Source organism: Nansenia antarctica (genome assembly GCF_963989245.1).
Source record: "Nansenia antarctica genome assembly, chromosome: 13".
Classification (NCBI taxonomy): Eukaryota; Metazoa; Chordata; class Actinopteri; order Argentiniformes; family Microstomatidae; genus Nansenia; species Nansenia antarctica.
The window spans coordinates 602,716-615,215 of NC_137683.1; the positions used below are offsets into that span (position 1 = coordinate 602,716).

General features: G+C 44.7%; 1 protein-coding gene across 1 annotated transcript in view; it reads right to left on the reverse strand.

Moving 5' to 3' along the window:
• Positions 1 to 12,500, reverse strand: part of LOC308169769 (glypican-6-like) — a gene marked incomplete at both ends in the record, with an annotated part of 249,102 nt that overhangs the window by 15,635 nt on the left and 220,967 nt on the right. The window contains one exon of the mRNA XM_080544507.1: positions 3,924 to 4,054. Within this exon, the coding sequence (XP_080400633.1) occupies positions 3,924 to 4,054 (131 nt within the window). The remainder of the gene's footprint in view (positions 1 to 3,923; positions 4,055 to 12,500) is intronic.

Sequence of the window (12,500 nt, forward strand, 5' to 3'; positions counted from 1 at the left end):
CAAACATGTAAACGTCCTCCCAGCTTTATGGGACATCAGGTCCTCAGAGCTCAGATGATTCCTCTACAGTGGTTTAACAACATCACACAGCTGTGTCTCTAACACGCTCCAAACACAGCTGTGTGTGTGAGGTTTGAAGAAATCTCTTGTCTCTCATTTACATTTTTACATTTTGGCATTTAGCAGACGCCTTTCATCCAAAGCGACTTACAGGAAATACATTCGTCTTAAGTAACTGAATCATCTATCCAACAGTCATTGCAAGAAAAGACAATCTCAGCTTGGGCCAGGGACCATTGGCAGTCATAATGCCAGAAGAAGGATTAAAAAAGATAACAGTAGAGAAACTGAACAGGGTGATTGGGGAGGTTTCAGAAGGGACAGTTAATGTGTAGCCTTAAGAGATGGGTCTTCAGTCTATGGTGGAAGATAGGGAGAGACTCTGCAGTCCTGATTACCATCATAGAGGCATCTGGTCTAGAACCATGGCCTGGGGTGGTCCAGGGGTCTAGAATCATGACCTGGGGTAGTCCAGTGGTCTAGCACCACGGCCTGGGGTGGTCCAGTGGTCTAGCACCATGACCTGGGGTGGTCCAGTGGTCTAGCACCATGACCTGGGGTGGTCCAGTGGTCTAGCACCATGGCCTGGGGTAGTCCAGTGGTCTAGCACCACCGTCTGGGGTGGTCCAGTGGTCTAGAACCATGACCTGGGGTGGTCCAGTGGTCTAGAACCATGGCCTGGTGTGGTCCAGTGGTCTAGAACCATGGCCTGGGGTGGTCCAGTGGTCTAGCACCATGGCCTGCGGTGGTCCAGTGGTCTAGCACCATGGCCTGGTGTGGTCCAGTGGTCTAGAACCATGGCCTGGGGTGGTCCAGTGGTCTAGAACCATGGCCTGGGGTGGTCCAGTGGTCTAGCACCATGACCTGGGGTGGTCCAGTGGTCTAGCACCATGGCCTGGTGTGGTCCAGTGGTCTAGAACCATGGCCTGGGGTGGTCCAGTGGTCTAGCACCATGGCCTGGTGTGGTCCAGTGGTCTAGCACCATGGCCTGGGGTGGTCCAGTGGTCTAGCACCATGGCCTGGGGTGGTCTAGTGGTCCAGTAATAATAATAATAATAATAATAATAATAATAATAATAATAATAATAATAATAATAATAATAATAATAATAATAATAATAATAACTTCATTTGTATAGAGCTTTTACTGCAAACGTTGCAGCTCAAAGTGCTTTAATCATTATATAATCTTAATTTAATTAACTTGTCATTTAAATTAAATATTAAAATAATGGGTTTTTATAATCTTAATTTCATTATTTAGTAATTTAAAGGCAATATTAAAAAGATGGGTTTTTAGTCTTGACTTGAACATATTTGCTGAGGTTGCATCCCTAATGTAAACTGGCAGTGCATTCCACAATTTGAGTGCATCAAATGAGAATGCAGCCTCACCAAATCTCTTCTTTTGTACATGTGGTACGTAGAGAAAACCATCGTCAGAGAGCTCTATTGGGCTGATATGCTAGCAAAAGGTCTTTCAAATATTCTGGTGCTATGCCAGTGAGAGCTCTATATACAAGCAGAAGGATCTTGAAATGTATTCTGAACTTAACAGGAAGCCAGTGTAGAGTTTCTAAGATAGAGTTATATGAGCTCGTCTGCTTGCTTTGGTTAAAACTCTCGCTGCTGCATTTTGGACTAATTGCAGCTGGCCAATAGCTTTCTTCAGAAGACCAGAAAGGAGACTGTTACAATAGTCCAAACGTGTAATAACAAAAGCATGCATTAACACTTCTGCATCAGCTTGCCGGAGAAAATGTCTAACTTTTGCAATATTCCGTAGATGATAAAAAGCATTTGAATGAATGAATGAATGAATGGTATTTATTGTCATTGATATAGTACAGGTACCAAACAACGACATTTGGGAGGGGGGGCTCCCCTGGTGCTAGGAAAAAAAAAACGAAAAACAAGAAGGGAAAAGAGCTGGTTTACATAAATAAAGGCTATGTACACTATCCACTATACTATACTATACAAATAAAACACTGTGCTGTACTCTATGCTATGCTATACCTATTCTAACATTTCCTATTCTCTGAACCTTATGTACCCTAGGGTTGTCATATTGCACATAGTGTTATTGCACATTCATTTAAAGTGTCGCAGTTTGCAGGTTTGAAATGTACACAGTTGTGTTTCAGTATTACACTTGATTTCAATCTAGTAGCTGCCATCAATTTGTCTAGATTGTCTGGGGTAGAAGCTGAGCTTCAGTCTGTTTGTCCTTGCGAACATGGTCCTGAACCGCCTGTTCGAGGGCAGCCGAGCAAAGTGTTCGTACCCAGGGTACAATTCCAATGCAATATTCCGTAGATGATGAAAAGCATTTGAATGAATGAATGAATGAATGGTCTTTATTGTCATTGATATAGTACAGGTACCAAACAACGACATTTGGGAGGGGGGGCTCCCCTGGTGCTAGGAAAAAAAAAACGAAAAACAAGAAGGGAAAAGAGCTGGTTTACATAAATAAAGGCTATGTACACTATCCACTATACTATACTATACAAATAAAACACTGTGCTGTACTCTATGCTATGCTATACCTATTCTAACATTTCCTATTCTCTGAACCTTATGTACCCTAGGGTTGTCATATTGCACATAGTGTTATTGCACATTCATTTAAAGTGTCGCAGTTTGCAGGTTTGAAATGTACACAGTTGTGTTTCAGTATTACACTTGATTTCAATCTAGTAGCTGCCATCAATTTGTCTAGATTGTCTGGGGTAGAAGCTGAGCTTCAGTCTGTTTGTCCTTGCGAACATGGTCCTGAACCGCCTGTTCGAGGGCAGCCGAGCAAAGTGTTCGTACCCAGGGTGGGATGGGTCTCTGGAGATCTTGGAGGCCTTCCTGTGGCAGCGTGTGTTCTAGTGATAGATTTGATGTGAGGCTCAAAGCTTAAGTCAGAATCTATAATCACACCTAGATTCTCAGCTTCATGTTTGCAGTTTGAAAGCAAGGTTCCCATCGTATTCGACAATTTGTCTTTTTGTGGTTTTGGTCCAATGACAAGAATCTCAGTTTTGTCCTGATTTTTGGACATCCAAAGTTTTATATCTCGGAGACAATGCTGATAAAGCAATGTCTAGAACAGAGGACACATACATATTCAATCCTTTTGAAATAACTAGATCTAGTGTGTGGCCTTTGTTATGAGTAGGCTCTGTAAGCCTGAGTAAAATCTAGGGAAGATAATAGATTAATAAAATCTCTAGATTTGGATTCATTATCTATATGAAAATTAAAATCACCAACCAATAGAGACCTATCATAGCCAGTTGATAAGATAGACAAAAAATCTGAACATTCTTGTAGAAATACTGGGGATGGTTTTGGTGGGCGATATATCACTACAATGAGAATAGGAGTATCATTTTTAAGTAATAAAGCTAGATGTTCAAAAGTGGAGAAATCTCCAAGAGTAATTTGTTTGCAATTAAAACTGTCACTGTATATGCTTGCTAATCCACCTCCTTTCTTGTTTTTTCTAGTAACTTGGGAAAATAAATATTTTGGGGGAGAAGCTTCTATAAGAGAGACAACTCCATCAGAAGCAAGCCATGTTTCTGCTAGACACATAAAATCAGTAGTGATATAGTAGTAGTGAAAATCAGTCTAGCACCATGGCCTGGGGTGGTCCAGTGGTCTAGCACCATGGCCTGGGGTGGTCCAGGGGTCTAGTACCATGGCCTGACATCTTCCTGTATCTTGACTACCCCACTCAAAAAACAACCTTCATGAATGTACTGTAGTGGTTCCCAGTACACATCACTGACACACACATGGAGGTATAGCACTGCCCCCCTAAAGCAGCGTCTGTCAGGACCATAGATGGAGCACGTGGACCTCCTCACCTGCCCTTGGCGTGACTGTTCCAGCACTGCTCCTCGTCCGCCTCCGTCAGCGTGTCCTTCACACAGATGTCGTCCGGCAGGTTGGACCAGAACTTCTTGGACCGCTTCAGCTTCTCTTTGATGTCGACGACCTGCAGCAGGCAGAACCCCAGGAGGAGGAGGAGGAGGAGGAGGAGGAGGAGGAGGGGTATTAGGGCTGGTGGACTATGATGAAAGTGGCCAGATGGGATCTGTTGCTGAGCGTAAGCCCCTCTACGTGCAGCGGTGGTTGGAAACACTTTGCATTCATCTGTACGCTAAATGAATAATGAACAGCCGATAAAAACCTCATGAACCATTCATCATCAGAAACCTTAATATGGAGTATTCCCCCCTTGATGTCGACCACTCAGCATTGTTCATCTAACACAGTACCTCTTCTTGATGTCGACCACTCAGCATTGTTCATCTAACACAGTACCTCTTCTTGATGTCTACCACTCAGCATTGTTCATCTAACACAGTACCTCTTCTTGATGTCTACCACTCAGCATTTCATCTAACACAGTACCTCTTCTTGATGTCTACCACTCAGCATTGTTCATCTAACACAGTACCTCTTCTTGATGTCTACCACTCAGCATTGTTCATCTAACACAGTACCTCTTCTTGATGTCTACCACTCAGCATTGTTCATCTAACACAGTACCTCTTCTTGATGTCTACCACTCAGCATTGTTCATCTAACACAGTACCTCTTCTTGATGTCTACCACTCAGCATTTCATCTAACACAGTACCTCTTCTTGATGTCTACCACTCAGCATTGTTCATCTAACACAGTACCTCTTCTTGATGTCTACCACTCAGCATTGTTCATCTAACACAGTACCTCTTCGTGTTTTTCAGCGTTCGTCACTGTGTTTGATTCTGATGCGTTTCGACAACATTTTTAAAAGGTTTTAGAAGGTTTAGAGGTTCTAGAGGTTTTAGAAGGTTTAGAAGGTTTTTCTGAGGGACATGAGGAAATGGACCCCCCCTGTAGAGACCATCTGGCCATCATCTGTGAATCAGACTGATCTGGTGACCAGAACGCTGGGGAGAAAAATGGCCCATGACCCACGGTCCAAACTGGTACAAGCTGTGGTGGTCTGGACTCATGAGTACGCACGGGAGGTGTGGAGGGAGAGGTTTAAAGAGGGACCCCCCCTGGCTGACTCCACCTTGATAAAATGAATCACTTGAACCAGAACTGGCTAGCTTACCTAACCTCAAGGCCAACCTTTTCCCCCCCGATATTGTTGTGAGGGTGTGTCTTCAATCACCCGCCCCTAACTCCCCCTAACCCCCCCCCCCCCACACACAACACACACGCACATGCACAGGGAGCTCAGAGCACAGGGTCAGCTGTAGTTCGGCGCCCCTGGAGCAGTTAGGGGTTCAGTGCTTTGCTCAAGGGCACAGCGGCAGTGGTTGGCACCTTAGATATGATGCCAGCAACCCTCCAGTCACCAGCTCACATCCGGCTCCCTCCTGGGGTGGGGATTGAACCAGCGACCTATCGATTGTTGGCCGGCCTCTCTAACCTCTAGGCTCACTAAAATATATATATTTTCTGCCACACTTTGGGCTATAGTTGCTGTACATGACTACTACCCAGGGACGGTTCCAACAGGAAAAGTAGTTTTTTCTCCAACAATTCATGATTAGGTAACTCTATGAACAACTGCTTCAGTTGCTGTTACTGCTGTTAAGTTCCAATAATAAGAGATATTATTGTCACCTTCTTAAAATAATGGCTTACGTCACTTTTGAGGAAAATTATGTTTTTGCCTAAATATCTGTGTATATAATGTATGACTTAAGCCATTATTATAATAATTGTTTAATGATTTATTTATGGGTTTTCAGGTTCACATCACAAACACAGAGGTACATCACAATGCAACACTATGGAAGCAACAACATACCAACGAAAAAAGTAAACAAGCCATTTTAAGAACGTGACTATATGCCAATATATTGAGAGAGTACAAATCATACATGTACAGGTAACTGTCACTAACTACCCTACTGTAACTGTCACTAACTACCCTACTGTAACTGTCACTATCTACCCTACTGTAACTGTCACTATCTACCCCTACTGTAACTGTCACTATCTACCCTACTGTAACTGTCACTAACTACCCTACTGTAACTGTCACTATCTACCCCTACTGTAACTGTCACTAACTACCTCTACTGTAACTGTCACTATCTACCCTACTGTAACTGTCACTAACTACCCTACTGTAACTGTCACTAACTACCCTACTGTAACTGTCACTAACTACCCTACTGTAACTGTCACTATCTACCCCTACTGTAACTGTCACTATCTACCCTACTGTAACTGTCACTAACTACCCTACTGTAACTGTCACTAACTACCCTACTGTAACTGTCACTATCTACCCCTACTGTAACTGTCACTAACTACCCTACTGTAACTGTCACTAACTACCCTACTGTAACTGTCACTAACTACCCTACTGTAACTGTCACTATCTACCCTACTGTAACTGTCACTAACTACCCCTACTGTAACTGTCACTATCTACCCCTACTGTAACTGCCACTAACTACCCCTACTGTAACTGTCACTAACTACCCTACTGTAACTGTCACTATCTACCCCTACTGTAACTGTCACTAACTACCTCTACTGTAACTGTCACTAACTACCCCTACTGTAACTGTCACTAACTACCCTACTGTAACTGTCACTAACTACCCTACTGTAACTGTCACTAACTACCCTACTGTAACTGTCACTAACTACCCCTACTGTAACTGTCACTAACCACCCTACTGTAACTGTCACTAACTACCCTACTGTAACTGTCACTATCTACCCTACTGTAACTGTCACTAACTACCCTACTGTAACTGTCACTATCTACCCTACTGTAACTGTCACTAACTACCCTACTGTAACTGTCACTAACTACCCTACTGTAACTGTCACTCTCTACCTCTACTGTAACTGTCACTAACTACCCCTACTGTAACTGTCATTAACTACCCTACTGTAACTGTCACTATCTACCCTACTGTAACTGTCACTATCTACCCTACTGTAACTGTCACTATCTACCCTACTGTAACTGTCACTATCTACCCTACTGTAACTGTCACTAACTACCCTACTGTAACTGTCACTATCTACCCTACTGTAACTGTCACTAACTACCCTACTGTAACTGTCACTAACTACCCTACTGTAACTGTCACTCTCTACCTCTACTGTAACTGTCACTAACTACCCCTACTGTAACTGTCATTAACTACCCTACTGTAACTGTCACTATCTACCCTACTGTAACTGTCACTATCTACCCTACTGTAACTGTCACTATCTACCCTACTGTAACTGTCACTCTCTACCTCTACTGTAACTGTCACTAACTACCCCTACTGTAACTGTCATTAACTACCCTACTGTAACTGTCACTATCTACCCTACTGTAACTGTCACTATCTACCCTACTGTAACTGTCACTATCTACCCCTACTGTAACTGCCACTAACTACCCCTACTGTAACTGTCACTAACTACCCTACTGTAACTGTCACTATCTACCCCTACTGTAACTGTCACTAACTACCTCTACTGTAACTGTCACTAACTACCCCTACTGTAACTGTCACTAACTACCCTACTGTAACTGTCACTAACTACCCTACTGTAACTGTCACTAACTACCCTACTGTAACTGTCACTAACTACCCTACTGTAACTGTCACTAACTACCCTACTGTAACTGTCACTAACTACCCTACTGTAACTGTCACTAACTACCCTACTGTAACTGTCACTAACTACCCTACTGTAACTGTCACTAACTACCCTACTGTAACTGTCACTAACTACCCTACTGTAACTGTCACTAACTACCCTACTGTAACTGTCACTAACTACCCCTACTGTAACTGTCACTAACTACCCTACTGTAACTGTCACTAACTACCCTACTGTAACTGTCACTAACTACCCCTACTGTAACTGTCACTAACTACCCTACTGTAACTGTCACTAACTACCCTACTGTAACTGTCACTAACTACCCTACTGTAACTGTCACTATCTACCCTACTGTAACTGTCACTAACTACCCTACTGTAACTGTCACTAACTACCCTACTGTAACTGTCACTAACTACCCTACTGTAACTGTCACTAACTACCCCTACTGTAACTGTCACTAACTACCCTACTGTAACTGTCACTAACTACCCTACTGTAACTGTCACTAACTACCCTACTGTAACTGTCATTAACTACCCCTACTGTAACTGTCACTAACTACCCTACTGTAACTGTCACTAACTACCCCTACTGTAACTGTCACTAACTACCCTACTGTAACTGTCACTAACTACCCTACTGTAACTGTCACTAACTACCCTACTGTAACTGTCATTAACTACCCCTACTGTAACTGTCACTAACTACCCTACTGTAACTGTCACTATCTACCCTACTGTAACTGTCACTAACTACCCTACTGTAACTGTCACTAACTACCCTACTGTAACTGTCACTAACTACCCTACTGTAACTGTCACTAACTACCCCTACTGTAACTGTCACTATCTACCCTTACTGTAACTGTCACTAACTACCCCTACTGTAACTGTCACTATCTACCCTTACTGTAACTGTCACTCTCTACCCCTACTGTAACTGTCACTAACTACCCCTACTGTAACTGTCACTATCTACCCTACTGTAACTGTCACTATCTACCCTACTGTAACTGTCACTAACTACCCTACTGTAACTGTCACTAACTACCCTACTGTAACTGTCATTAACTACCCTACTGTAACTGTCACTAACTACCCTACTGTAACTGTCACTAACTACCCCTACTGTAACTGTCACTAACTACCCCTACTGTAACTGTCACTATCTACCCTACTGTAACTGTCACTATCTACCCCTACTGTAACTGTCACTCTCTACCCTACTGTAACTGTCACTATCTACCCCTACTGTAACTGTCACTATCTACCCCTACTGTAACTGTCATTAACTACCCTACTGTAACTGTCACTAACTACCCTACTGTAACTGTCACTAACTACCCTACTGTAACTGTCACTAACTACCCTACTGTAACTGTCACTAACTACCCTACTGTAACTGTCACTAACTACCCCTACTGTAACTGTCATTAACTACCCTACTGTAACTGTCACTAACTACCCTACTGTAACTGTCACTAACTACCCCTACTGTAACTGTCATTAACTACCCTACTGTAACTGTCACTAACTACCCTACTGTAACTGTCACTATCTACCCCTACTGTAACTGTCACTAACTACCCTACTGTAACTGTCACTAACTACCCTACTGTAACTGTCACTAACTACCCTACTGTAACTGTCACTATCTACCCCTACTGTAACTGTCACTAACTACCCTACTGTAACTGTCACTATCTACCCTACTGTAACTGTCACTATCTACCCCTACTGTAACTGTCACTAACTACCCCTACTGTAACTGTCACTAACTACCCCTACTGTAACTGTCACTAACTACCCCTGAGAGAGAGAGAGAGAGAGAGAGAGAGATGGATCAGGGGAGTGAGAGTCTCAAATTTAACAGCCCTACATGAAAGAGCCTGTATCAGCAGGGCGTCTCTGTGGGGGGGGTGCTCTCTGAGGGGGGGGAGCTCTCTGAGGGGGGGGGGTCTCTGTCGGGAGGACCCGCTGCTCTGCCATCTGATGTGGTAATCCTGTCATCACACTGTCATCACACTGACATCACACTGTCATCACACTGTCATCACACTGTCATCACACTGTCATCACACTGTCATCACACTGACAACACAGCTGGCTGCAGCAAAGGCCCGTCCACATGATCCAACACCGCGGCTGACTGACCTCCTCAAAGACACGGCTCTGGTGTTCTACCTCCCCCAGCCTCCCCTGGTGTTCTACCTCCCCCAGCCTCCCCTGGTGTTCTACCTCCACCAGCCTCCCCTGGTGTTCTACCTCCCGCAGCCTCCCCTGGTGTTCTACCTCCCCCAGCCTCCCCTGGTGTTCTACCTCCCCCAGCCTCCCCTGGTGTTCTACCTCCCCCAGCCTCCCCTGGTGTTCTACCTCCCCCAGCCTCCCCTGGTGTTCTACCTCCACCAGCCTCCCCTGGTGTTCTACCTCCCCCAGCCTCCCCTGGTGTTCTACCTCCACCAGCCTCCCCTGGTGTTCTACCTCCCCCAGCCTCCCCTGGTGTTCTACCTCCCCCAGCCTCCCCTGGTGTTCTACCTCCCCCAGCCTCCCCTGGTGTTCTACCTCCCCCAGCCTCCCCTGGTGTTCTACCTCCCCCAGCCTCCCCTGGTGTTCTACCTCCCCCAGCCTCCCCTGGTGTTCTACCTCCACCAGCCTCCCCTGGTGTTCTACCTCCCCCAGCCTCCCCTGGTGTTCTACCTCCCCCAGCCTCCCCTGGTGTTCTACCTCCACCAGCCTCCCCTGGTGTTCTACCTCCCCCAGCCTCCCCTGGTGTTCTACCTCCCCCAGCCTCCCCTGGTGTTCTACCTCCACCAGCCTCCCCTGGTGTTCTACCTCCCCCAGCGCTGCTCTCCCCAGCCCCCGGCCTCTCTACAGGGACCCTAACCCTCTCTAAGGTACGAGGTGGATAACACACATCTGAACACACACCTCTCTAAGTTAGGAGGTGGATAACACACATCTGAACACACACCTCTCTAAGGTACGAGGTGGATAACACACATCTGAACACACACCTCTCTAAGGTACGAGGTGGATAACACACATCTGAACACACACCTCTCTAAGGTACGAGGTGGATAACACACATCTGAACACACACCTCTCTAAGGTACGAGGTGGATAACACACATCTGAACACACACCTCTCTAAGGTACGAGGTGGATAACACACATCTGAAGTACACACTCCGCTGTCAGACGTAATCTTTTAATCCGTCACCCTGAGATCAATAACATGAACGTACAGAAACTGAAGCTCTATCGACCAAAGGAACAAAAATAATGAACTAAATCGCCCCGGACTGCAAGAACAGCACTTACCACCTAACTACTCTACAGACGCAAGAACAATGAAGTTCACCACCACCACTTTTTTGTAATTTAAAAAAATTACATATAGGGCCGGTTTCACAGACAAGGCTTAAGCCTAGTCCTGGACTAAATCACACTTTCAATGTAAAATCTCCATTGAAGATGCTTTTTAGTCCAGGATTAGGCTTAAGCCTTGTCTCTGAAACCGGCCCATAGGGATATTTTTGTGTTCATTCGACCAACTAATTGGACACATTTTCACATAGAGCCCACCTCTGAAATGTAATGAACTTCTAGTGAGCCCATAGAAGCCCATTAAAAATGCTATTTCGGTATCGTATATTCGGTATCTTTTTGCCCTGCTCCCCCCAACGCACCAGAAGGAGGCTGTGTGAATGACGTCAGGCCCAGGGGAGGTCCTTCTGAACGCAGGATGAAACCATCAGCATAAGTGTCCCTGATTCTTATGGTATATTAACAGCCTGTCTGCACCTAACTGTACTTATCTGCATGTGAGATATTTATGAAGTGATGAATTACTTATGGACACAGGCTTAAAGACCATCAGGTCGACTTGAAGACCGTCAGCTGTGGTCCTCTGTGGCTCAGCTGGTAGAGCAGGGTGCCAGGAACACTTAGGTTGTGGGTTCGATTCCCGCTGGGACCATATGTACTGTATAACATGTGCACTCACTGCAATGTAAGTCTCTTTGGATAAAAGCCAAGCTAAATGGAGTATAATATAATAAACCACAGGCTATTTACAAAGAAGCTCTTCTTTTTAAACAGCCTTTGGTTTTAACATAGAGAGATGCGAGCTACAGTAAACTAGCGTAAGATCTCTTCACCAACTCCCACCACCCCTCTGATCCTCTACTGTTCATCATTACAAATACAACAAATATACAAGTAGTTCTCCCTTCTTCCAGCATTGAGACTGCAAAGGGCATCTGGTCCAAACCTAGATGTGTTCTTATCATGATGACTGACGTATAGATGATTCACTTGACTTGAGACAAACTCACTTTGTATATTATTGACGTCGCTTTGGATAAAAGCGTCTGCTAAATGTCAAAACTGTAAACCTAAATACCGTGCTGTTTGTATAAGGAAGCAGCATTTGATGCTCGACTCTGACGTCTAACACTTAAAAACCTCCAGAACCAAACAAGCGTTACGAAGAAAGCAATCGTCCTTTGAACCCTCCAGCAACTGAAAGCCAAACTCTGAACAGACCAACAAACATTACACAAACAGCTCTCTCTCTCTCTCTCTCTCTCTCTCTCTCTCTCTCTCTCTCTCTCGCTCTCTCTCTCTCTCTCTCTCTCTCTAAACTAGCCTTCTCTCTCTCTCTCACACACACACACACACACACTCTTTCTCTCTCTCACACACACACGCACCCACACCCCTCTCTCTCTCTCTAACACACACACACACACACACACACACACTCTCTTTGCAAGTCTCTCTAAACTAGCTCTCTCTAAACACACTC